The sequence below is a fragment of the Thunnus albacares genome, chromosome 20 (assembly GCF_914725855.1).
Source record: "Thunnus albacares chromosome 20, fThuAlb1.1, whole genome shotgun sequence".
Lineage (NCBI taxonomy): Eukaryota > Metazoa > Chordata > Actinopteri > Scombriformes > Scombridae > Thunnus > Thunnus albacares.
This window is the reverse complement of record NC_058125.1, coordinates 23,923,489-23,951,154: the sequence shown is the minus strand read 5'-3', so window position 1 is coordinate 23,951,154 and position 27,666 is coordinate 23,923,489. Positions and strand designations below refer to the sequence as shown.

Genomic DNA, 27,666 nt, shown 5'->3' with positions numbered 1-27,666 from the left:
TACCAGATTTCATTGTCTTAAGAGGTGCAATACAATTCAGCGGACTTAAGCGTCCGCTTGTTCCATTATAAAACTTTGAAAATTGAAACAGAAAGCCGGGAGCCGGAAACAGAGACAGCTCGCCTTCAAAGTAAAGTGCGCGTTTTGAAGCGTGTTGTCTGCAGCTCAATTTAAGGAGAGGCTACAATAAATAAATAAACAAATAGACTAAATAATGAACATAATTCATAACTTCTTTTACACATCTTGGAGATAAAACTATGTTAGGCGGCGGAACCAACCCAGGGATTTTCAAAGTAAACGCAGCGTAGACATCGACGTTACGTACAGGTGAATTCAATTTCAATTTCTGTGGTCTACTTGTCTTATTATGTGCATGACTTTATCGAGTTGACCTCTCCTACCAAACACAATTTAAATTATTTACCTGCCCACCAACGTAGCTAACTGTTAGCTTCAGCTACCTATGCTAATTGATCTGTAGGTAAACTAGCTAGGCCTACCTGTTGTAGCTAACAAACTGCTGTTGTATGTTAACGTTACTCCTTTATTATTATCAGCTTTTGCACATCATTTGGGATTATTTGCTGTGTGAAATGTCTACATATATGGGAGAAGTGAGCTCACAAATGTTTACATTACCAGCAACGTGTTTGTGCATGCAGACTATAAAGTAAAGACATGTAAATAATATAATAAATGTCATGTGTCCTATTTGACAGGTGTGGGACCTCCGTTGGTATGCTGATACATAAACTCATCCAGTGACTGCACCAGGATAACCTGGAAACAGCCAGAGGAAACTAGCAGCTGGTAAGTAGAGAGCAGAGTAAAGTCCATCATTCAGACACATTTAAGTTGTTTTGAATGAATGAAAGTGCTGACTTGGTTTTAAGTAGTTTATTTTTTATGTTAACATCCATGCTGGGTGAACAGTGGAGCAACTGTAGCCCACTTTTTTAGCTAGTCTGCCAACTGTAGGACAATGCAGGAGGAGGATGATCCTAAATTTACAGCAAACGCAGCCTGGGAGTTTTTTATGACCCAGCAGTGGGATGTTCTCCACCAGCATTGTCATTCACCTGACCTCAGTCCAGCTGAGCAGGTGTGTCACTCACTGAAAATCAGACCAAAGGCAAAAGTCCAGTTTATAGTTCAGGTTCGACATAGAATCACCAGGGGAGATATAAGTGTCCTCTGGGTCAGACAGTCAACGACTGAAAACAGTTTGACACCAAATGTTAGATATCATGATAAAGTTTGTTTTAATTGGTCAAATGATCTTTGGTCTGCTAGAACTGGAACTTGACAAGTAAAAACTAAAGCTACAATTCCTACACTGTTCATCTGTGGATGTAAACACCATCAAGGTAAAGAGGAAAGATTAACCTCGTAGTCATGGTTTAATTTCAAAGTCAATGTGCTGAAGTACAGATAAATTACAACACAACTAACAAATATGTGTAATGATGATATATTTTTTGAAATTTATATTTTAAGCTTTTATGGAAATAATATTAATGTACAACTACAAGCCGGTATTATATGTGTCACTCTACCATATTGGAAAAAAATGCAGACAAAAAAAAAGATTTTGTCATGTTTGCCTTTTTTTTCTTCTTTTCTGTTTTTGAAACAATAAAAAATAAGAGTTAGATGTCCCTTTATCTCTTGTTAGCCACGTTCCCTCAAGAACACTGCGATCATCTGCTGCTGGTTTACTGGAGATTCCCAGTAACAGCTGAAAGATGATCGGTGATGCAGCCTTTGTCAAAAATGCCCCTTAACTATGAAACACACTAGCGCTAGATATCAGGGAAGCTAGCTCGCTAGATACTTTCAAAAGAAAGCTTCAAACCTCCTTCTCTTTGCCCGAGCATTTAAATAGCTCTGCACTTGCTCTCTGCAGCACTTTTAAGATGTTATATTTTAATTTGTTATATACATGTTTACATACATATATATATATGTTTTATCATATTATTATGTGTGACAAGACCTTTAAGGAAAGATGAAAATGAACAAATTGTCCCATAATAACTGAAACCAGCTTTTGTAATGTTCTGTTGCTGCTGCTGCTGTTGTTATGCTGTGAGTATTTGTCCACTAGAGGTCAGAGTTCAACTTCATCTGCTGCTCTGAACACTTCACATCATCCTCCCCCGTAGTGTATTATACTGTATATACTTTATATATACATATTATAACATGAATGGTTGAAAAAGTAGTGCCAAAATGTGGGAATATTTAATGGAAACATTTACTTTTTTCTAATTAGGCTATACACACATGTTCAAAGTAAAAAGCCTCATTAAAAGCACTTGTATGCCTTTAAATCATCAGCTTATTGTCATTATTGTGTCTTTAGTGCAGATTTGTGGTGACACACAGAGCCTCATAACATTCACCTGATAAGAAAATTACCTCGTAAAACTGTTAATTGATTACTTGCTTCTTCTTCTCACAGAAAATAGACACCAACTTAGTTCCATCAGCTCATGTTTTGCACCGTGTTGTAACATTTGTGATCTGTAAATTCAGCTTTTTGCAATTTCCTCTCATTCTTCACCTTCTTCCCCTCGTGAGATGTTTTTACTTTGTATTCTGTGTTGTTGTATTAAGCAGACAGACTCATAACTTATGTATCTGTCTCATTAAGTTTTTGGAAATTTGTAGGATTTTCTTGAGAGAGAGAAAGTTCCCTCTCTTATATGACTCTTATTATGTAACTTTCTATCATGAACATGTATTAAAACTTATAGTTGTTTGTTTGGCATACTTCCCGCCAACATCTGGATTCGTAAATCTCAGAGAATCCAATATGAGACGATGAATAATCTGATCAGCAGACAATGAAATCGATATGTAGTAACGGTCTTAACGTGAGGGTGAATATGCTCCAGCCTGCGGAGGGTAAATATATATTAGTGTGTAATTATGCGCGGAGAGTCGCAGCCGCAGTCAGTCTGAGCGGAGAACCGGAGCGCGTCTCCTGCAGGAACATCTCACTGCTGTTGGTTTGTTTCTGGAGCTTCAGGAGGATTTTTTTTCGTTTTGTCTGCGTGTTTGAAACGCGGGAAGAGAGTTTGGAGTGGAGACTGGCAGCAGGTGATGGTGGAAAGACAACGAGAGGAGAAGCTGATATGGCACCGCGGGAGTGACTCTGGATATCGATGGAGAGTTTTTACAACGAGAGTCAGATCCAGCACCGGGACCACCGGGACCAGCGCCAGGTGGTCACAGCGGGGGCGGACAGTCCCGGGACAGGCGGAGATCTCAGTCTCCGCGCGCTTACAGGCTGCGTCCTGTGCGTCCTGATCGTCTCCACCCTGCTGGGAAACACGCTGGTGTGCGCCGCGGTCATCAAGTTCCGCCATCTGCGCTCCAAAGTCACCAACTCCTTCGTCATCTCGCTGGCCGTGTCCGACCTGTTCGTGGCGGTGCTGGTGATGCCCTGGAGGGCTGTGTCCGAGGTCGCCGGCATCTGGCTCTTCGGCCGCTTCTGCGACACCTGGGTCGCCTTCGACATCATGTGCTCCACCGCGTCCATCCTCAACCTGTGCATCATCAGCATGGACCGCTACTGGGCCATCTCCAGCCCCTTCAAGTACGAGAGCAAAATGACGCGCAGGTTCGCCTTCCTGATGATCGGGGTCGCCTGGACTCTCTCCATCCTCATCTCCTTCATCCCCGTGCAGCTCAACTGGCACCGCGCGGACGCGGACAACTCCACGGCGGACAACCCGGACGACTGCAACGCCAGCCTGAACCGGACTTACGCCATCTCCTCGTCCCTCATCAGCTTCTACATCCCCGTGGTGATCATGGTGGGGACGTACACGCGCATTTTCCGCATCGCGCAAACCCAAATCAGACGGATCTCGTCCTTGGAGAGGGCGGCGGGTCCCCGCGCGCAAAACCACCGCCACCGCGCGTCAACGCACGACGAGAGCTCCCTGAAAACGTCGTTCAAGAGAGAAACGAAAGTTTTAAAGACTCTGTCCATCATCATGGGAGTGTTTGTGTTCTGCTGGCTGCCGTTTTTCGTCCTGAACTGCGTGGTGCCTTTCTGCGGCCTGGACAAGCTCGGAGAGCCGCCGTGCGTCAGCGACACCACCTTCAGCATCTTCGTGTGGTTCGGCTGGGCGAACTCGTCCCTGAATCCGGTCATTTACGCCTTCAACGCGGACTTCAGGAAAGCCTTCTCCACCATCCTGGGCTGTAATAAATACTGCTCCACCTCCACAGTGGAGACGGTGGACTTCAGCAACGAGCTGGTGTCTTATCACCACGACACCACCATGCAGAAGGAGGCCTGCGCCATGCCGGGTCCCGGGGCGCAGAGACTCGCAGCCTGCCTGCAGCCGCCGCCGCCGCCGCCGCACACCAGAGGAGATCTGGAGCAGAACTTTGACAAAGTTTCTGTCATTTCAGATGATTCACAGAATCACAAGAACTTACTGCTTCCCGCCATCCTGCAGTATGAATGCGAGGCGGAGATTTCTTTGGACATGATGCCCTTCAACTCGCCGGGACCCACAGACTGTTATGTTATTCCCGGTCAAATCCAGGACCTGTGAGCGTCCTGGAGCTCTGACTCCACATCATGCGTCACGGAGCAGGGATGTGAGTGGCTGACCTTTGACCTCCTGCTGGTGATCTCATGAAGGAACAGATGTTAAGATGATCTAAATCAGTTGTTCCCAACCTTTCTGGCTGAAAACCCTCAAATCAAAGTGGTGTTTTTATCGCAGACGTGAGCAGTTCAACCAAAGAGTGATGATTTCTTTGTCAGATTGTTGCATTTAAAGGATTTTCAGAAGTCCAAAAGGTAAAAAAAATGTACACAATTTCACAAGAAAAGGCAAACAATTTGAAATTTGAGTTACAGAGATGTTTTTATTTACTTTTACTGAATATTGTCTGTCATGATCATCTTTTGTCCCTTTGGATTGATGTTGGGAACCAATGTTGATCTACCAGTTATCAATATTTTTTCTGCAGACAGCAAACTGTGAATTTCACCCATCAACAGAAATAAAGACGGTGAAATACGAGCTGTGGCTGGAGATCAATCATTTCAGACAGCTTTGATTTCTTGTCATGATGCATATTACAGAATATTTATTAATGTCAGCTAAAAAAAATATCTGTCTCCTGACTTATTAATTTAACTAATCTCATGTTGTACACGAGAGAGTCTGATATTAAACAAACTGATTGTAAAGTTGCTGCAGCAGGTGATGTAAGAAGTAGAAGCTGAAGGGATAAAAACATTTATTATCAGATTCTTCTTACAGGAAAAGAAAAGGCTCCTGAAACAATAAAACTACGGTCAAAAAGCTAACGAGCCTGCAGTGATCGTTCTAATGTTACGAGTGAAAAGTTGTTCTGTACATTCGAAACTGTTTTAAAAAAAAAAAACAAATAAAATAAAACAGGAACTTCAGAAAGTGAGAGTTGTGGCAGCAATAAATACTCAAAATGCTAATTGTTCCTCAGGTGTGAGATAATATGATCTGCTGATGTTTGATACACAAACATGTCAACCGATGTAAAGATGAACTTAGGTCAATACATAAGAATCTCTCTGTTTGGGTGTTTTTTTTGCCAAGAAATCTGACCAGGAGATCCTGTAAAAGCAGTTATATGTCGGAAATAAAGTCATCAAAACCCATTTATAAAGGTCATAATCCTGTCGCCGCTGTTCTTAGGTGATAAAGCCGAGCAGCAGCTAACAGGCTCGTCTCTGTTTCTCCTCTGACTGCTGCTTGCTGCTCTCTGCTCTCCCCTCCAGTCACCTGTTCATTTATTTACTTTGCTTTCATGCACCTGACAAAACCTACACACACACACACACACACACACACACACACACACTCCATGCATGCATCACACACCTCACACTGATCCTGACATCCACATACACATCCTATACTTGATCATTTGATTTAATAAATGATCTTTTGTTAAAGTTTAACCTGTTGTGTCTCCCTTTTGTTGCCACCCTGCTGTCTTCTGTTAGCTCGATGTTAGCCTTCTTTTACAGCATCGTGTGTTTGAGATTTTTATGAAATGATGTATTTCTTCTGATCACAATGACAGAAATCTTAGAGTTTGATTAGTATTTTAAAAGGTATTATTTATATATTCCTTCAACTGACTCTTTAAATGTAAACAGAGTCAGTGCAGCCATCTTTACTGCCACTTCTTCAGCTATAACGGCCACACAGACGTTTCAAACACTCAAAATATGAAAACACTTGTTTCCAAATTTTCAACTGCATTTGTATGTAAATTTACTGCAGAACATTTTGCATTTTTTGGTCTTTATTGATTGATTGATTTGCTTGTTGCAGCAACAATATATCACCCTGGATTTAAACCAGCGTTGCATAAAATGTATTTGTTTGTTTATTCATCTCTTCTTCTTTCAGCTGTTCCTGTCAGGAGCTGCCACAGCGGATCATCCGTGTCCATCTCTTCCTGTCCTCTGCATCTTCCTCTGTCACACCAACCACCTGCATGTCTTCCTTCATCATATCCATAACCCTCCTCTTCTCCTCTCGCCTGGCAGCTCCGTCTGTACGTCTGAAATTTCTCTCATCTTTTCCTCTGCTTTTTTGAAGAGGGGAAAAGAATAAGCAACTAAAAATTGGACATAAAAACAAAGGGAACAAGAAGATAAAGTGCTTTACTGCGCATGAAAAACAACAATGAGATCAGGCTTTTAACTAAAAAAAGTGAAGGAGCGTTTAAAAGTGTTTTGACAGAACACGGCGAGGAGGCAGATCTAATTTCCTGCCACATTCATCACTGATACCAGTCAGTTATTGGATTTTTCATTTTGAAGTGTTTTTATTCTGAGCGAGCGGTCTTAATTTGAATAAAGTGTGTAAAAACGATTCTGTGACTTGACAGTTTCCTGTCGGAGTCAAGCAAATCATTTTATTTAAGACCTTAAATCTAGAATATTCCACTATTAAAACATCATTCTCCTCATTCTCCTTCATGCAAAAATCCAGAATCTGTGAATCTGTAAATATTGTTGATTTCTAAACTTTTCCTGCTGGACACCAGATGTTTCCTCCTTCACTGTGTAGTCTCAGTGTCTCCGTACTGGAGGCTTCAGGTTTCCACATCACACTTGTGTCATTTGCAAACCGGACTACGATTGGCTCCAAACTAGTTGTGATGTCATTCATCCTGCAGGTACGTCCAGATTTAAGATGAGTAGGGCTGGGCATTGTGTAAAAAATTACAACACCAGTATTCTTAAAGTGATACTGATACTAATATAGTACTTTGTTCGATACCCTTCATGTTAATGGAAGCATTCAGATGTGTAAAATATCACCACTCCTCCCCATCCATTGATTTTTACATGAATACATTTTGTGTATTCAAGTGTTCAAATTATTGAAATATTTATCCAATAACCTGTACTGCAGTATTATCACCACAGACTGTTTGAGTTGTAGCTGCTGCAGTAGTGGGCCGATCACAAGTTGCATTAAATCAAAGAACGCTTGCGGTGATTGGCTGCAAGCAAAACCATACAAATAGTCTTTTTTTTTCAAGATCTGCGTACAAAAAGGATGAAATGCAGATATGGTTTGACTGAAACGCAGTCACTACGCAGCCTTAAAGGTGAGCTCAGGGAAACTTTGAAAACAAACCGCACAGAGACGAGAACAACATCCAACTGAAGGAACAAGAAAAAAAACATGTTTTTGACTGGAGGGAGGCTTACAAACACAAATATAACTGTTTTATTATCAGGGGTCAGATATATAAATGATACTGATGAGATGCAGAATCTAAATAAAATTGTTTGGGCTGTTACACAATTTCACTCATAGTCAGTTTTTTGCAGTATACACTGTGATTTGTAAAATGTTAATAAAAAGCACATTTGATCCATTATTGTGACCTGCTTTGTAAAGACTATTTAAGTATTGGAGCTTTAAATCACACTATTGATTTTCTCTCTGACGTTTGGCAGTCAGTCAATCAGACTTCACCACCTTGGTCCAGAGTGAAATATCAACAAATATTGGACGGATTGCCACGAAGGTTTGTAGGACTGAGAGGATGAATCCTACTGACTCAGTGAAATGTCTAAACAACAACTGGATACATTTAAATTTATTTGGTACAGATGTTCATGCTCCCCAGAGGATGAATTGTAATAACTTTGATCATCTGACTTTTCATTAACTGCCATCATCAGGTCAAACTTTCTTCCTGGTTTACGACCAAATACCTGCAAAATTAAAGACATTCCCATCAGCCTCCGCTGTACTTTGTGTTTGGTGCAAATTAGCAAATGTTAGCATGCTAACACACTAAACCAACACAATGAACATGGTAAACATTAAACCTGCTAACCATCAACATGTAGCATTAGCACATGTTAGCATGCTGTAGACTCATATCCATGTAGAACAGGGTGAGACACATTCGCTTTTGGTCACAACGTATATGTATATTCTTGTTTTATGAGTGCATGGTGAAATAATACCAGCAGCAGAGTAAAAGAGATGCTGTTTGACTGCAGTGAGTGCAGTAACAGAGGTTAATGACAGTGACATGTTTGATAAAAGCTATGTAATTTACAATTTTGTGGACTGTTGTTAGCAACATTCAGCAGCTACCACGTCTTGAGGCTGAAGTACCTCAATCTCTAAATTCGAGCCCGACAGTTGGCTCACCTGCTGCTCTCCCCGGCTCCGGGACTAACACTGAGTAAGGCTATTGTCACAATATTTCACTAAGTTAATGTTACTTGATGTCCTATTAGCACAGTTTAGCTAAAGTAGCTAATGTTAGCCCAAGAGTGCAGTGCTCGCTGTTTCCAGTAAGCTAGCGTTAGCTTGGGTCTGAGGTAGCGGGGCATGTTTCCTGAGTGTGAAAGGCAACACCCTGCACTCCCTATTTTGAAGGTCCTGACTCTTATTGGAAAAGATGGGGCCAACCAGAAGCTGCAACTCTGGGCTTCAAACCAGCTCCAATTAAACCAACGGGTGACATCACACCTTGCAACGCCATCTTTATATAGAGGATATGGTTAGCATGCTAGCCATGCTAGCTCCCTAAGTAAACGTTTACAACCCTACCCACGTTACTTCCTGTCCCCCCTGCTCTTGGCCACATGATTAAATTTTGCTGGGCAGTTTTCAGTCTGACTGTGGCTTTAGTCTTGTTTAAATGTCAGTTTTCAACGCTGAAATCACTATAAACTTTTACCTCCATTGTTCTGGCAGAAATCTCAGACAGAAATCTGAAAACCTGGTTAAAAAAAACTGCTGTGATCAGTTTGGCTGAAGAATGATTTTTTTTCTTCTTAGATTAAATGAACCATTACAACCAAGATGTGTTTTAGTCATGTGAAAGATCTTATTTTAATCATATTTTGTATGTAGTTTTGCATATTTTTCATATCGATGTTTGAAAAATATTCTTATTGTCTTTATACTTTTAACTGTATCACACAGCCATAATTGTTAATTTACAAGTTATGTATCAAAATACAGTCACTGACTTGTACTTTATGCTTCATGCTGTCTAATTTAATGTCTTATTATTCACTGACCTCGCTGGCTAATTGTAAGTAGCTGTAAAACCCAGTTATTTGAGTAATTGATGCAGTGATCAAGTGACATTTTGATCCAAACTTGTTTGATGTGAGTGTTCAGGTTCACTTAGTCATTGTCCTGCTGCACTCACTGAACCAGCCTTTGATATGTTAAAGATGAGGAAGGACAATTAATAACAATTAAATCATTAGTTTCAGTGCTTAATTGCTCCTTCAGGTAATTGCGGGCTGTGTTGTGTTAAGAGAGGTCCTCCATCTCCTGTTGATCAGACAAGTGTTTGTGTTTGTTTGGTCAAACTGTGCTGTAGATGTTTCTGCTGTGGGGTTAAATCTCAAGGGTTCCTCACAGAGGTTTCATCTGCTGGTTGTCAGCCAGCAGAGATGGTTGTGGCTCCAGCTGTTGCTAGGAAACTGTAGAGGAAACTGAGAGCAATTTTAGGCTCAAGCATCATCAGATGGTCCTTGTTCTTTTCATTGTTTCACAGGATACTGATACATCTCATCACTCAGCTGAACTAAAAACTTACAAGACAAGTTGTGATGGAGCTCAATAGATGTTGGTCAGATGGTTGGTTCGTTACTTTGACTCAGGCTGAAATATCTCAACAACTATTGGATGGATTGCTTTAAAATTTGGTAGAGCCATTCATATTCCTCAGAGGATGAATCCTAGTGATTGTAGTGGTCCTCTGACTTTCCCTCTGGGGCCACCAGCAGGTTAACATTTTTGTTTCAGGGTAAAATTTCTTGACAACTATTTGATAGATTGGCATGAAATTTTCTACAAATATTCAAAGCTCTTTAAAAAATAAATTCAAATAACTTTCTCTGACTTTTCCTTTAGCGCCATTGTCGGGTCTAAATTTCTCAATACTGACCAAATACCTGCAAAACTAATCTTTTACATCGTCTGTAACACTGGTGCTTATTGAATCTCACTGAAAGTTGAGCCCAGAGTTACAACAGTGGGGGTGCGACTACAGAACCTCATAGAAAATGTTTTTAGACGCGTTTTTGACATCCGCCACTTGTGCGTCTCTCTTGTTACATCCATGAACTGGGCCGATATGCTTTATCAAACTAGAGTCTGTTTTTTTCTCCTCTGTCATGTTTAGTGAAGCGTAATCTGCACAGACAGCAGTTTAAAATCACACAAATATCCTGCTTATATATGTTTTGAACTTATTACCCATATCTATATTGATTGATGAGGACTCCCAGTCTGCCTGCAGTGAAACCGGCAAGATAACAGGTGAGAAATAAAATCAATGAATCAGTAAATACAAACACTGTCAATTTCTTCCTGTGGAGCCAACATGCAAACTGTTCTGGTTCAGTAAACGTCTGCTGTCGGAGTCGGTGTGGATTGAATAGATAGAATGCCGCTGCTCACTTCTCGCTTTATATGTGAATTCACAGTTAATTCTTGCAGAGAAAATGTGCAGCTTGTGTGAATTCTCAGAAGGTTGGTTAACTTGCAGTTCTTATGCAGAGAGGGAACTATGAGAAAATCTGTTGAAACCAGATGCTGTTAAGACAATAAGACAAACATCAAGTGATTCCAATTAAAATGTGTACAAAAACTTATACTACTGCTGCTCTACTGTAAAAGTGACTTATTCTCTCTCTCAACCCAACCGGTCTTGGCCGCCCACCAAGAGCCGGGTTCTACTTGAGGTTTCTACCCGTTAAAGGGGAGTTTTTCCTTACCGCTGTCACCAAGTGCTGCTCATGGGGGAATTTTTGGGTCTCTGTAAATTAAAGAGTACGGTCTTGACCTGCTCTATGTGAAAAGTGCCTTGAGATGACTTTTGTTGTGATATGGCGCTATATAAATAAAAATTGATTGATTGATTGATTGATTATTTTGTTTTTTTAGTAAGGTGTCACACACACACAAGATGTAGTTCTGTATTAATTAAATTAATTCAATTCTGTAGGAGAACATGTCCGAGAGTGTGTGTTTATGTGTGTGTAAGTAAGTCACGGCAGCTTGAAAATATTTTTACCCACAAAAGGAGGGCCAGCAGAAAAAGTTTGGGAACCAGTGCTTTAAAATGCTTTTTAAAATGCTGAATAAATGTTTCTGAGTGAAATGACTCCTTTTATCATCAGAATTTGATCCATTTGGTTCGATAGAAGAGATTCACGATTAAATTATTTTATCCTTCGCTCATCCTTCCTCTTCCATCTCCTTCAAATCCTTTGCTTTACACCAGCTTTTCCACCTGATGGACTTAATATTTTTCCTCACAGTGAATGTATCCAAGGGGTTTGTAAGGTCAGCCAAAACTTGTGCAAAGTTCATGCTAATCATTTTCAGGTGAAGTTGTGAGAGAACGTGTGCAGGATGCAGTTGAGATACGAAAGGCTTCTCCTGCAGAATAAGTGCAGGTTTCAATGTGAGCTTTGATCTTTCAGGCCAAAGACAAGTCGAATGCTCACACTGATATTTCATGAGGCTTTATAGATGGAACAGGTGGAGCGCTGTGATTATGACTCGATCCAGATGGAGAGGTCAGAGCTGATTAACATTCAGCTTCCTGCCAGACAGGGGAGAGGAGGAGGACGAAAGTCATCGACACACAGACATAAACTGCATGTGAAATGAAGTTTTCTCTCCACTAAGAGTTCTGCAATCTGACAACTGTTTGTGTAACTTCATCTCCGTTTGACTGACTTGTCTAAAATCTTCTCAATAATCTCCCTGCACCTGTGATCCTCTGTGATTTATGCTCAAATCCTGCTGTCGATTTAATTGCTCTCTCACTAATTAACTTCATCAGTTTCATTCAGTACAGAACAGACAGCTGCTGTCTGTAAAACAACAGAAACGCAGCAGGTGTTTCCCCTTTTCTGTGGAAAGAATGTTTTACTAAATTTTGAGATTCAAGGACAGTTTCTAATCTTTGATTCAGCGCTTAGCTAGTCGAGCTAGCAAGGCTTCTGAAAATTAGAAAACAGACGAGTTCAGCTGCCTCTCAGAAAACACAGAGATGTTGTATCACCGCTGTTTGAAAGTCCCTTCTAGATGGGTGAAAAGTTGTTCCAAAATGAAAGTTGAGCCAACGTTATCTGGCTGTCGGCTGGACGTCCTCTCTGGCTGTTCCAGCTATGTTGAAATATGCTGTCACCATCGTCAACGGGCCTATTTAGCTTCTCTGCTAACATTTCTGTTTAGTGTTTATTCTGCAGTGCCTATATGTTTAAGATTAACAACTTAAAGGACGGGTCAGGAGCCCAAATGAACATTAAGACATGTTTTTCTTGCTGTAATCATTCCTCCTGTTCATACTGACCATTAGAAGATCCCTTCATAACGCACTTACAATGTAAGTGATGGAGGACAAAATCCACAGTCCTCCTTCTGTGCAAAAATGTATTTAAAAGTTTATCTGAAGCTAATATGAAGCTTCAGCGTCCAAATGAGTCAAATTAAGTAGATATCTTTCAATGTTACAGTCTTTTTAGTGCCAAAGTCCCTCTTTTTGTTACTATACTTCCACATGCAGCTCAACAGGGAAACACTGTCTGAGGAAACACAAAGAATTTGATGCCAAAAAGACTGTAAATTTTCTGTTTATATCACTGCCATACAAAATTTTATGTGCATGTTGCGTTTTTAGCAGTACAACCAATGCTGGGATATCTAACAGCTGGAGAGTCTCCTTCAGTACTCAGCATGATGACATTTTGTTAAAACACACACACACACACACACTGCGCATTATATGAAAATACACATTCAGACTCAGATCAGCCTGTAGCCGTGATTTTCTAAGTGTCCTCGCCTCTCGCTCGCTGTTTGAAGCTTTTGTTCCTCTCGCTGAAGCACCGCTGCAGCTTCACGGCAGCGAGGTCAAAGGTCGAGGAGCAGAACAGACAACAAACGCCACTGGGGCCTTAAGAGCTGTTTCTAACACACACTCCACTTTCATCTCCCGGAGAGGAAGAAGAAGGCCTGGATTGTGTCGGAGCCTCTTTCATTGTCTCTCTGAAGTCACTTCAGCACAATTAAACAGCCTTTGCACAACATGTTGATCAATAGAGACAGACGGAGATAAATACAGTGTTTATCCTCTTAGTTGAGGCTGTTGGAGTTGATGAAAGTATATATTTCAGCACACTGAGGATGGAACATAAAGCACTGAACAAACTAGACTTATTTATGAAAAAGGGTCACAGATATAAGTAAATCTTCAGATTGTCCTTGTTGTACTTCTGTGTTTTAATATGAGTGTTTTTATTTTTTAAATAAATTTGTGGTGATGTGTTTCTAGATTTCAGGATTTTATTGTTAAATTTGATGCTGAATGTCTTGTTTTCAATATTTTTTTTTATTTATGTTTCTTTGTCTTTTATCTTCTTGGTTGTATTTTCACTTTAACATGTCATCCCTTGGATTTTGCTGTACATCTGCAATCCATAAATAAATCATATCAATAGAGAAAAAGAGAAGAAAGTATTGACTGTTTTGAAGAAGTTTGATTCATTTATGTCTTTCAGAGTTCTTCCTCCATGACTGGAAACAGGTGCTTCTGCCTCTGATTGGGCTCCAGGTGTCATCAATGACTGTGATTGCAATAGAGAGCATGTGGAGCAGCAATATAAGGAGCGAGCAGCCACATTCAACTCACAGCTTCAAGCTTTGGGTCTATACTCATCACCTGTCTGCTGCTGCTGAAGCTGAACTACTGTTGTTTGTGAGTCAAACATGGCACTCGGACTCTCTTTAAGGTGAGCTACATGTCTTTGTTTTCTCTTTTTGAGATGTTACTGCTAATATCTGTAACTTCCTAAGCAGTTTAACCTTCATGGTAGAAATAAGCTGCTCCTCGTAAAACTGTTACAGGGTTTCTTGGATCTGTCTGCTGTTCAGCAGTGGTGCATGCTTTCCTGCGACAAAAGGAGGTAAGTTTCCCTCTTTACCATCTTCAGACAGCTGAAATATTCATGACATGATCTTGGAGCCTTCAAAGGCTGCTAGATTCAAGTTGAAGCTTGTATTGACTTCAGAAAGCTTGTTCCTGAGGCATCTGTATCTCCTCCCAGACTACAAATATCCCTACACAGCTACCTGGCTCTCAGCTGGTGGATCCGCTCCTGGATCATCAAACCTCCAGTCTGGAGGTTCATATGCTCCCCTGGTGTCCCAGCAGCACGCACCATCTGCTAACCTTCAGCAGCCTGCAGTGTCCGTCCAACAGACCAGTTCTCCCACTGGAAGCCAGTCCCCCTCCAGTATGGCCAACAGCTTTCTCGTAAGGTATGACTCCAGCGCTGCTGTTGCCCCCTCCTCGGGTGCCGGGTACGTCAGCCCTCCTGTTGGCACTGGGACCAAGACTCCCAGCTTCTCTGTGCAGCGTCAGCCTGCTGTGGGCTCCAGTGGAACATCAAACACAGGCTCGTACAGCCCCGTCTATGAAGCTCCTTCTCTCAGCTCTGTATACCCCGCTGGGAACGCAGGTATGAGCTTGAACAAGCCTTCACTTGCATCTTTTGAACATGCAAGTCTAATGCTATCTTGCAGCCCAAATTATAGCTTGAATTTACCCTCAGTTTTTATTCTGAGGGTAAATTTCTTCAATCACTGACTACTAAAGCTTTACTCTTCAAGCTCAAGATCTAATTTTGCTTTCTCTTCTCTCATGCTAAACATTTCAAAATACAGCTTCCACCGGTGGGGTTGCAACTGTTGCTTACCAAGACCCCTTCAGTGACAGCTCTCTCTCATGGGATAACATGCCTGAAGGAGCCGTTGCCTTCCCCTCAGCCCCCGTGGCCTACGACCCAAGCGCCTGGATGCCGTCTCATGTCTCCCCGACCTTCCCAGTCTGGGACCCAGCTCAGGAGATTCCACAGGGTGGCAGCGAGGAGACATCCCCTCTGCCGCCTTCATCCTACATCATCCAGTCCAGAGACGGCTACCAGCGAGCAAGAGAGGCCTACTCCCACATGACATACTCCCCTGAGTATCCTCCACCAGTCCCTAGCTTCAGGGCTGCCAGAAGGACTGGCCTGTCTGCACCAGGGACTGGGTCCAAAGGAGGACAGAAGGTCTAATGAGGTAAAAATACAAACTGAAGTTTGAGCTTATTTAAACTGTTCATAGTGACTGACTTCTGTCTTTGTTTCAGGGTAAACTGAGCTTCAGCCCTTCTGGAACCACTTCAACATGTGTAAAGTGTCTGAAAAAGCATTAAAAATTTAACCATGAGAACTTGTATGCTTCTGTCTTTGCCTTACAAAACTGTTAACAGACTAACATGATCAAATGAGAACTTGCTTAAACTATAGTACCTTTGCTCCTGAATCTTAAATCTAAGGCCTTTTAAACACCACAGACCTAAAATTCTTGTTAGAGGTATGCAGTTGTCTTTTTGTAAGTACTTATGCAATGGTCAGTTAAAGGCTCAATCTCAAACAATATTCTCCATCAAAAGCTAGTACTGACATAGCCACAATGCAACTTGGCAAACCTGCGAGTCATACAACCTGTATTTCGTGGTTGAACGGTCATTGGTCAAGTAGGTTTACACATACAAGGAATCTGCCTGGTATTGTGGTGCTCAGTCAAAATGGAAGGTGGAGGGAAAACTACCATGAAACTCAAAAATATTGAGCTATGGAATTGTACAGATTTACTATGAATGTACAATGTGGTGTCACAGGTGTGCAATGATATTTGTAGGGGTCCTGGGCCTTGTTGAGGACAGGAACAAACTGTCATGAGACTTAAGCCTTAAGACTGGAGGGGAGTGTCTGGGAAAATTTATCTGGGGTGAGGGGTTGGGCCATGATCTTTCCTACTCACCTCAGTGTCCTGGAGGTACAGCGGGTTGCAGCCAATCACCACCTCATCACAGTGGGTGATACCTTGCAATCTGCCCTTGTCCTTGGCAGCAGCATATCAGATGGTGACAGTGGAGTAGAAGTGCACCATCATTGACTTTGGCAGGTTGAACTTCTTTAGCTGCCACAGGAAGTCATCCTCTGCTGAGCCCTCTTGGTGAGGCTGCTGATGTAGGAGAACTGGGATGATGGTGTTGAAGGTGGAGCTGAAGTACACAAACAGGATTCTGAAGTAGGTTCCTGACAAGTCCAAGTGCTTGAGGATGGGATGGAGGGCCATGTTGACTGTGTTGCTGTTGTCTACAGACTTGTAGGTGAACTGCAGATGGTCCAGCACAGGGTCTGTAATAGATTTGAGTTGGGACAGTGCACTGCACTCAAAGGACTTCAGCACCACAGAAGTCAGGGTGATGGCTCTGTAGTTAAGTCATGTGGTTCCTGGTTTTTGTGGACAGAGATGATGGCAGAGGGCTTGAAGCAGGCTGGCACGTCCATGTCTCCAGTGAGGTGTTAAAGATGTCTGTGAACACCAGAGACAGCTGGTCAGCACAGTGCTTCAGGGTGGAGGGAAAGACAGAGTCTGGTCTGACTGCTTTGCAGGGCTACTTAACCAGCCTGCTACTGAAGTGGGGGAGCTGGAGATGGGGGGGATGGTATAAGGACTGTCCTTTTGTCTTTCAAATTGACAGCAGAACTCATTCAGGTTGTTGGCTAGGCGTGAGTTCTTTATGGAGTTGGGGGCTTTAAGTTTAAAGTTGGTGATCCATCTGAGACCTGTCATGGCAATTCACCTCTTGCACTTGACTTCAATGAAGAAAGACACAATTTCTCATTACAGTCATGTCACACTTTGTTTAAAGCTCAGAGCATGGCTGACTCACACTCGAAAGAAACATACAAGCTGTTGCAGAGGAGTGAGCCCCAAAAAGTGGGGTGAATACTCCTTTATCTCTTTCAGACCAACCCCCAGGAGTTGTTGTGACTGCCCATACAGACATGGCAGGTTATGCCCTCGTATGAACAGATGTTCTTCGTTTCTCTTTCACATGGGAACATACTGTCCAGACACACAAACATGGTTTCTATGACTGTCACTACCTTCCATAAGTTCACATAAGCATTTATACATATTCATACAATCACTTCCCTCACAGACCTCTCCAGACAGAAGCAGAGTCGTTAGCTGAGAACTGTTGTTGGAGATTTAACCTCTTTAAACGTATCCCTGTTCCTACTCCTGAACGTCTCTTCCTTTTCCAACCTCACCCGTCTGAGTTTAGCTGTGAACCAGGGTTTGTCATTGTTGTAACTCACCCTGGTGTGTGATGGTACACAGTAGTCCTCTTAGAAGCTAACAGGACGTCACAGCCTCTGTGTACTCTTCCAGACTGTTGGTGGCAGTCCTGAAAACATCCCAGTCAGTACAGTCCAAACACTCACTCGTTATAGTGAAGATATCTAAGAAGTTCCACTTCATAGATACCTTCACTACAGGCTTAGAGAGTTTTAATTTCTACCTGTATGACTGGATCAGGTGGACCATCGCATGGTCAGAGTGGTTGGCACCGTTGATAGTATAACTTTGATCTAAAGTATTCTCCTCTCTGGTCGGACATTTAATAAACTGTATATTTCGTGAGGTCGTGGCTTAAATGACCTTTGTTAAAGTCACTGAGGACAATAACTAAGGAGTCTGGGTTTATCTGCTCCACACGCAGTATCTGATCGGTGAGTTTGACCTGTGCTTCCTTCATGTTGACCTGTGGTAGAATGTAAGCATAGACCAGTATGAATGACATGAACTCACGGGGGGAGTAGAAGGTGAGGACACCTTTTACCACAATGTCCAATAATTCCACAAATAAGGTGAAAAAAGTGGGATATAAATCCGAAGGAGTTGTTTCTCTGATGGTCATTGATATTAGGTATTTTCTTTGTGTTGCATACATCTTAGGGAATGTAAGAAACCTTTAGTTGAGGCATCATGTTGATGTGTCATAAAGACAAATGAGGAATAACATCTAGTGTAGGGCCCTTATGTGTAAATTCTGTAGCTTGATAGGAATGGCGCCAAGATGTCTGACATGTTGACAGGTCCATATCATAATTCAACATACTAAGGAGAAGTCCACTGACAATGGAAAACATATGTTGAAGACATGGTAAGGTATAAAAGATCCCAGCTCAGTTTGCTTGTTCATTGTATTTGCATGTGACAGGACCCTGGCCAGAAATAAAGCTGTATTCAAACTTATGCTCCTTTTTGTGTCTCACTCTATTCGGGATCATCAAATTCACCTAGTTAAAGTCATAATATCCTGTCTGGTGTAAGAATCCTGGGTACTGAAGCAAAACACAGTTTGCAAATAAAAAAAAAAAAACAAAACAATGTGCACAGACACACTGAGGCAGCCATCCACAGTGTCATTTTGATGACCTGGTGCTGTTCCTTATTCCCTCATTAGTTCAGTTTGTATTTTAGTCCTGTGGTTCAGTTCAGTCTTTGTTGGATCATTTTTTTGTTCTGATCTGTTTGTCTGAACTCCTGAGTCCCATTCGTGTGTTGAACAAATAATATTGATTCTTCAGTTCCTACTGCCTGCTGTCTCCTGCATTTGGGTCCACCTGCACTGTTCCACCTAACAGTGGAGTCCTTCTGCTTCCCGGGAACCATCATCAGCCAGGACCTCAAACATCCGCAGCCTCACGAAGAAGGCTCAGCAGAGGATGTACTTCCTGCGGCAGCTGAAGAAATTCAACCTGCCAAAGTCAATGATGGTGCACTTTTACACCACCATCATTGCGTCCATCCTCACCTCCTCCATCATCATCTGGTCCACTGCTGCCAAGGACAAGAGCAGACTGCAGTGTATCATCCGTTGTGCTGAGAAGGTGATCGGCTGCAACATGCCGTCCCTCCAGGACACTGAGGCGAAAGATCACGGCCGACCCCTTCCACTTTTTCAAATGCTCCCCTCTGGAAAGAGGCTGCTATCTATGGTAAATGGTAAATGGGCTGCACTTTTACAGTGCTTTTCTACCATGTTGGACAAAGTACTTTACAATCTTTCCCTCTCATTCATACACACTTACACACCAATGGCGGTGGAGCTGTCATGCAAGGCGCTTGCCTGACCATCGGGAGCAACTTGGGGTTCACTGTCTTGCTCAAGGACACTTCAACACATGGACAGGAAGAGATGAGCCACCAACCCTGCAGTTAGCTTTACCTCCTGAGCCACAGCCACCTATCAAGACCAAAACCTCCTGACACAAGAACAGTTTCTTCCTGTCTGCAGCTGCCTCATCAAGTCTCCAGACCCCCATAGACACAAACTCTATCCCACCCATGAACATTACACGTTATATTGATGTAAAATCTTTAATCTTATACTGCACATCTGTGAACCCAAAACATCTAACATGGCGCGTTACATTAACGCAATTATTTGTATTCTTGGTATTATTAGATTGCACATCATATATATCGTTTATAATGTGAATATTTGCACATTCCCAGTCAATATCTTGTTCATTATTTTTTAAACTCAACAGATTTCTTGACATAAAATAGATTTTTACTTATTCTTTATTATAAAATTTGATTGATATATTCATATCACCTGTCTGTTGTGGTAGTTGTATACTTGTTTTTTCTATTACCTTCAATTTTTTTATTGTTATGCACCACAACACCTTGTATATGCAAACTTATTTGGCAATAAAACACTCAAAACCTGCTTAAAATTAGGACAAAGTGTCACAACTTTGGAAGGAAATTATAGTTGATTTAAATCTTGACAGCAAAAAGTAATCACTAGCGAATTTGTAATTTTAAAATTAAATACCACTGAATTTATAGCATTACATCTGAAAACCATCTGTCTGTATTTATGTTGTCTGAATTCCAGTAGACAATCATCAATGTCAACGTCAATACACACTGTCGATCACTTGTACTCACTTCATAAACAACGTAAAAGATATTTTACATTTCTATATATGTAAATGGTACCGCTGCTCTTTGTCTGTATGAATGTTGCTTGATGAAGGTCTGTGGACAGAAACATTATTAATAAAGTGATTGATAGTGTGCAGGATTTTTTTGTTCTTCTTTATGAACCTGTAAGACTTTCTGGAGAACAAGAACTTTGTTGTGTTTTTTAGGATTCACAAATTCAGATTCAGAAAATTCAGGTATACTATATAGACATTTCAGATTAAGAATTTATAACAAAAATATCATAAATATGATGAATTTCTGCAGATTACACTGCAGTTTTTGTCATGTTTAACATACTTTTACTCTTTATTAAGTGTGTTTACATTCATTTGAATAAGAGTTCTTCCCCCACAACTGGAAACAGGTGCTTCTGCCTCTGATTGGGCTCCAGGTGTCATCAATGACTGTGATTGCAATAGAGAGCATGTGGAGCAGCAATATAAGGAGCGAGCAGCCACATTCAACTCACAGCTTCAAGCTTTGGGTCTATATTCATCACCTGTCTGCTGCTGAAGCTGAACTACTGTTGTTTGTGAGTCAAACATGGCACTCGGACTCTCTTTAAGGTGAGCTAAATGTCTTTGTTTTCTCTTTTTGAGCTGTTACTGCTAATATCTGTAACTTCCTAAGCAGTTTAACCTTCATGGTAGAAATAAGCTGCTCTTCGTAAAACTGTTACAGGGTTTCTTGGATCTGTCTGCTGTTCAGCAGTGGTGCATGCTTCCCTGCAACGAAAGGAGGTAAGTTTCCCTCTTTACCATCTTCAGACAATTGAAATATTCATGACATGATCTTACAGCCTTCAAAGGCTGCTAGATTCAAGTTGAAGCTTGTATTGACTACAGAAGGCTTGTTCCTGAGGCATCTGTATTTCCTCCCAGACTACAAATATCCCTACACAGCTACCTGGCTCTCAGCTGGAGGATCTGCTCCTGGATCATCAAACCTCCAGTCTGGAGGTTCATATGCTCCCCTGGTGTCCCAGCAGCACGCACCATCTGCTAACCTTCAGCAGCCTGCAGTGTCCGTCCAACAGGCCAGCTCTCCCACTGGAAGCCAGTCCCCCTCCAGCCTGGGAGCTCCCTCTAGTATGGCCAACAGCTTTCTCGTAAGGTATGACTCCAGCGCTGCTGTTGCCCCCTCCTCGGGTGCCGGGTACGTCAGCCCTCCTGTTGGCACTGGGACCAAGACTCCCAGCTTCTCTGTGCAGCGTCAGCCTGCTGTTGGCTCCAGTGGAACATCAAACACAGGCTCGTACAGCCCCGTCTATGAAGCTCCTTCTCTCAGCTCTGTATACCCCGCTGGGAACTCAGGTATGAGCTTGAACAAGCGTTCACTTGCATCTTTTGAACATGCAAGTCTAATGCTATCTTGCACTCTTGCAGCCCAAATTATAGCTTGAATTTACCCTCAGTTTTTATTCTGAGGGTAAATTTCTTCTTTAATCACTAAACTACTAAAGCTTTACTCTTCAAGCTCAAGATCTAATTTTGCTTTCTTCTCATGCTAAACATTTCAAAATACAGCTTCCACCGGTGGGGTTGCAACTGTTGCTTACCAAGACCCCTTCAGTGACAGCTCTCTCTCATGGGATAACATGCCTGAAGGAGCCGTCGCCTCCCCGACCTTCCCAGTCTGGGACCCAGCTCAGGAGATTCCACAGGGTGGCAGCGAGGAGACGTCCCCTCTGCCGCCTTCATCCTACATCATCCAGTCCAGAGACGGCTACCAGCGAGCAAGAGAGGCCTACTCCCACATGACATACTCCCCTGAGTATCCTCCACCAGTCTCTAGCTTCAGGGCTGCCAGAAGGACTGGCCTGTCTGCACCAGGGACTGGGTCCAAAGGAGGACAGAAGGTCTAATGAGGTAAAAATACAAACTGGAGTTTGAGCTCATTTAAACCCATTTTCAAGGTGACTAACTTTATTTTTTTTTTTTTTTTTTTTGGCAGGGTAAACCGAGCTTCAGATTGTTTGAAAAGTGTTAATAAAACTTTAACAAAAGAACTTTTTGTCTCTGCTTCTGTCTTTGCCTCAGAGTTGTTAACTGGACTTAAACTGCCAGTATACTGAAATGACAACTACTTAACTTCTCTGCCCAGTTTAATCTAAGCAACATTTTTAGACCTAAACCCTCAAATTTCCATCAGGTTACCAAGGTATTCTGGGTACTGAGAATACCTCAGCCCTAGGGATGTGTAAACACCAGCAGAACTAAAGCTCTACTGAGAGGAAGAGCATTATGTGTCATCTTGAGACACAGGGAGTTGGGGCTCTATCTTGTGCTGAACATTATGACTAAACACTGAGCCACACTTCAGTGTGTTACCAATTAATGGTCATAACCAGAGCTGGACAGACAGGTTTTTCACTTTGCTCTTTATAACAGAACAAAAACAAGGAACATAAGAGACAAATGAGAACGATGACAGGAAATACAAAAACACTAACAGTGCTGCTGTTAGAGAAGCAGATCCTACATTAACAGAAGACACCTGAACATTCAACTCAACGGGTTCAAGTTTTTTTTTTTTTTACAAATTACAGCTTGTACAGTCTTCCTTCAGGATCTGTGTGAAGCTGGCAGGTGTTCAAACAATCTGCACCGCTGTCATGCTGATTTGATAGGATGTCAATCTTCCAGACAGAGGCAGTTAGTGGCTGTATGTGATGTCTGCAGATCACATCTGAAAGTGAGGTCATTAATAAAGAGCCAATGTCATGTCACTTCCTGTCAAGCCTGTGTTTCGCTAGCTTCTGTAACTTAACATCTCTCATCAAGCATTTCTTTCATCTGTTTTTCTGAAAAAATAAAGCTTGTTCCTGGAGTTTATGTTCCATATTCAAGGACAACACGACTCCACGACAGCAGCTGCTGTCAGAAGTTGAAATTTAATTTTGTGAGAACAGATAAAAAGGTTTGTCATGTTAAGATTAAAGGACACATATTCTACACATTTCCAGCTCTATATTTATATTCTGGGTTTCTACTGGGATATTTTTGCATAATTTCCAGTTAAAAACTCCTTATTTATCTTATAGTGGTCCTTTATGCAGCCCCTCAGTTCAGTCTCCGTCTGAAACAGGCCATTTTAGCTCCTGTCTCTTTAAGGCCCGCCTCCTGATGAGCCCACTCTATTCTGATTGGTCAGCTTCAGGATGCTTCCTCCAGCTGCGGAGGCTACATAAACAAACTATAGTAGCAGGATTTCACTTCTTTTTCCTTCTTTACTCCAAATGTCAACTTCTCAAATACGTTGGAGCTGAATCAGATTTGAAATATGAGAGTGAACAACACATGGAAACACCTTAGCAACCACCTTAGCAATCAAAGCTACAGAACAGACAGCTGTTTGCGGGCATGGGTGAACAATCTGATGTCACATCACGAGGAGGAAGTAGAGGTAACATAGCAAATGAAGCGTTAAGAGCAAATTGAAACCCTGACTTTTGACTTGCAGGCAGTGTTTTTACTTATGTTTACATCAAGTTTTGGACCTTTCACCATTTATCCATCAGGGATGATTTGTAAATTATATCAAGAGCCTGTCGCTTCAATGCTTTGGATAAATCAAGTCCTGTTAGCCTCAACTGTAATTTAAGCTTAATGCTAGCATACCAAAGTTAACATGCTAATTTTAGCATTAAAAGAGCTTCATAATGTAGAGTTTAAACTTTTAAGCCTTTCTGATGTTAAACTGGGTGTACACATTTGTGATAGAATAGAATAGTATAGTAATAGTAATAGAAAATCACAGACAGAATCATTAAGAAGTCATTTATTTCCTCCAAAATGTCTGCCGCTGTGTAGCTGACAGCATCCTGATTCTGCCAATTAAAAACTAGACACTGAGGAACAGATTAAACAGCACAGGACTGTTTCACACATCTGAACCAGTCAAGGTGAACTTGTTTTAACATATAAACCGCCCAGCTTCACTATCAAATATCAACATGACAAAACACCAATAGTTATTTGTATATATTTAACAAGGGGGGAAAGTAGGAAGTTTCTAGTTCTTAAATTAAGTATTTTGAAAGTTTTTTTTTTTTTTTACAAGATGCAATAAAAGTGTGGTCCAACACACCTTGTGGTTCAATAATGTGTGAAACAGAGTAAAGAGTTTGTTTCCAAAATGCCACAAAACTTCTCTCCTTAAGTTTGTTTTTCATTTTTCTAATAAATTCTAACAGTTTGAAGGACCTGAAATACTTAATAAATAGCACCATTTTGTTCAATTTTGATCAATCAGTTTGTAGAGTAAATGTTTATTGCCCCATTTTGGAATCAAATTCTTCACATTCAGCTGCTGATTTGCAAAATGAGGAACCTATAATTTGCCTGGAGGTGGACAGACAGACAGACAGACAGACAGCACCACAGTACCATGCAATAGGACACAAAACGTCCCTGTTAGTGTCCATTAACTTCACATTACAGACGACAGGAGAAGAACTCAAAACAGTAGAACAGTCAGAGCAGATTTACATATGTGACATTCATTTTTGTTTTTCCTCCTTCGTTGGTTTAAAAGTGAGAATGTAGAAAGAAAACCACAGGCAGCGTGTTTGTTTTCCAGCCTTGCCACTGCACGTTCACCACGCTGTGGCAATACTGGACAGTTGGACAAAATTACTACTTAACAGCTGGATCACATTTTTTTAGTATTTATCTGTATGCAAGATCTCCGCCTGTGGCAGCTTTTTAACTTCATTTAGACAGGAAAACAGTGAACCATATGAGCTGGACAGAAATAGTTTTTTTTCTCATTGCTGCTAGTTTCTAGCTAACGGAATTTGATGCTTCCTACTAGCACACCGTGTAAGCTAACGCACAAAACTAAAGCTGTGTCTCAAATCACATACTTCCGTTAGTACACTTCCATGTAGTACACCGCGTACACTATGTACTTACTCACGTAGTGTGCGAATTTCGACAGGGTAGTGTTGTCTCAAATCAAACATGGCCGTTGTGCACTTGCTGGAAATGACGATCGCAAATTAGCATTAGCTAGCGTTAGCATTTGCGTTATTGTTTGCGCCATTAAATCATTACAGGCTTATATTCGACGACAGTATAGTGGTGCTTAGTGCTGAAAAACATGTATAGTTACAACGTCCTCGGCCGCCACTTACAGAAAAGTGGTTCCTCCCCTTCCGCTACGCAGCCAAAATGGCAGCCATTGAGGGCAAGAATTGTCCATAGTTCCACACTCAAATTTTTTACCTTCACTTCTCAGTGAGAACGCACTTATGCACTCAAAATGTTAAGTGTAAGTACAGAAGTATGCGATTTGAGACACAGCGAGTGTTTCTGTTTTGGACAACTTCTGCTTACTTCATTCTTTTTTGATTTGTGTTTTTGTACCATATTTTGCATACTGGTTGAATACTTTATTTTTGTCGCCCTGCTAACAAGCTAATCCTTAACTGAAGCTCCGTACTGGTGCAATCTTGGTGCAGTAGATGGTTTCCCTTTGCAGTGGAAAAACCATGTTTGTGCGTTTGTAAGCTTTCTAAGCTAATGGTAAACATATTCAGGCTTTCTTGTGTTATTTAATTGGCTGATAATCACAATATTACCCAATCAGAGGCTGCATTTCATTGAGGCTGATTCAGACAACATGAATTGAATCAGACTCCTGCAGAGAAAATCAGCTCTTCAACCTGCCTCAAAACCCAAGTAAAGAGATATTTTTCCACAATATAAATGTTAATAAACTAACATGCTTGTACAAAAAATATGTATACACAACATCTTTGTAAAATACAAGTAATACTTCACCTCGTTAGTGTGTTGCCAGGCAACACATAGAGTTGTTTTTGGAAATGTTTGTCAGGAGAGACTGAGCAAGAGTTTGCTCTTCAGAGAGGATGAATCATTTTCAGCAACATCCGAGTGTCTCATGCTGAACAGCGAGCATCAGCGTTCGTGGTCAAAACAACATTTTGCAAAGAGGGTTTATGCTGCTGAGAGCAACTGTGAATTTTGATCATTTTCATGTCAAATTAGCTTCTGTATGGAACAAAAAAAACTCTGCCATTCTTGAGGTATAAATACTTTAAGAGCTTATTGGGTAAATTAAATAAAAAGGCATGGTAGTCCAACTGAAAACAAGGCTTCCTTCTCTGAAAATTTCACGTTTTTGTCCCATTTAATAATTTTTTTAGGTTTAAACTTAAGCCAAGAGCTTCGACACCGATGCGATGAAACTGACACATCCTCACTAGACGTACTGTAACCCTGAATCACTGGACAATACTGTTATAGTGACAAAAGGACAAAATCAAACAGTCACATCACATCACATCATGGATAATAAAGTGCAAAAAACAAACAATAGAAAAAACAGCAAAAAACAGGCATCTGATTAAAAACCTACATGTTTTTATACATTGTATAAATAAAGTTTGTCTTTGTGCATGCAGTTAGTAAAGCAAACGCTCAACTGATGAACTACGATGAGCACTCTTCCTCTGCATTTCTTTGTAATGTCCTCTTCACTTTCTTCATCGTCCTCTTCCTCCTCATCCGTCCGCTTCAGGCTTCATGATCTGGTAGGTGATCAGGTACTCTGGATAGGCCTGCGGGCAGCAGAGAGGCGTTCACTGACACTCAGTAAGACTAAAAACTCTGCTGACATCGGCTCTCCTGCTTGCATTAAGGTTCAATTAGAAAAAAAGAAAACAATCCCTGGAAGATTTCAGATTTCTGTCATTAAATTATGAACAAAGGATTAAACGTTTCTGTAAAATCTTATGTGGATTAAGAAAAGAGTTTTATTTATGCACCAGCAAAAGACAAATTTACATCATTGCCTGCATTAACGGACAATAAAGTTTTCTTGAATCTTGAATTTTGAAGGGTAAACGTTAAAAATTATGGTGAGTTTTTAAAGAAAATTTCTACCGTTTTTGTAAAAACATGTCAATAGATTTTACAAATATGTTTTCATGTAGAATTTTCTCTATAAAGGGGAATTATTCTGTTTTAACAGGAAGTATAGTGATTGTTTTATTTTACAAACTGTATGTCTTAATCTCTTCTTTCATGTCGCTCACTTGGAGAAGTTTGTTATGTCGTGGGCACCGTCATATTTTGTCGCGTTTAATGATTGGGTTGTGTTACTAACGTCGCCATGGAGACTGGAGACTTTTAACGTCCTTGTTTAATTAGTCCTGGTCGGGAGGATATAATGCTGTCCTGCTAAG

General features: G+C 41.3%; 3 protein-coding genes and 1 long non-coding RNA gene across 5 annotated transcripts in view; 2 read left to right on the top strand and 2 right to left on the bottom strand.

Annotated features, from left to right (window-relative positions):
- Window positions 1–2,767: 2,767 nt before the first annotated feature.
- Window positions 2,768–4,687, top strand: LOC122971476 (D(5)-like dopamine receptor). Its single transcript, XM_044338147.1, has one exon. It carries the CDS (start codon window positions 3,174–3,176, stop codon window positions 4,578–4,580), a length of 1,407 nt encoding a protein of 468 aa, XP_044194082.1. The 5' UTR covers window positions 2,768–3,173; the 3' UTR covers window positions 4,581–4,687.
- A 10,641-nt stretch (window positions 4,688–15,328) lies between these two features.
- On the bottom strand, window positions 15,329–22,321 carry LOC122971493. The gene is made up of 2 exons (XR_006399483.1): window positions 22,080–22,321; window positions 15,329–15,414 (listed from the first exon to the last, which is right to left on the bottom strand). It is a non-coding gene; the product is annotated as an uncharacterized LOC122971493 (long non-coding RNA).
- Window positions 20,909–22,074, top strand: LOC122971488. Its single transcript, XM_044338165.1, has 3 exons — window positions 20,909–21,019; window positions 21,135–21,193; window positions 21,335–22,074. Exons 1-3 carry the CDS (start codon window positions 20,997–20,999, stop codon window positions 21,853–21,855), a joined length of 603 nt encoding a protein of 200 aa, XP_044194100.1. The 5' UTR covers window positions 20,909–20,996; the 3' UTR covers window positions 21,856–22,074.
- Window positions 22,322–25,517: 3,196 nt separating the features above from the next.
- LOC122971462 (poly [ADP-ribose] polymerase tankyrase-2-like) overlaps window positions 25,518–27,666 on the bottom strand; it is a 33,387-nt gene continuing 31,238 nt past the window's right edge. For both annotated transcript variants that reach the window (XM_044338111.1, XM_044338113.1), the window contains exon 30: window positions 25,518–27,039. In XM_044338111.1, the coding sequence (XP_044194046.1) occupies window positions 26,983–27,039 (57 nt within the window). In that variant the 3' untranslated portion in view covers window positions 25,518–26,982. The remainder of the gene's footprint in view (window positions 27,040–27,666) is intronic.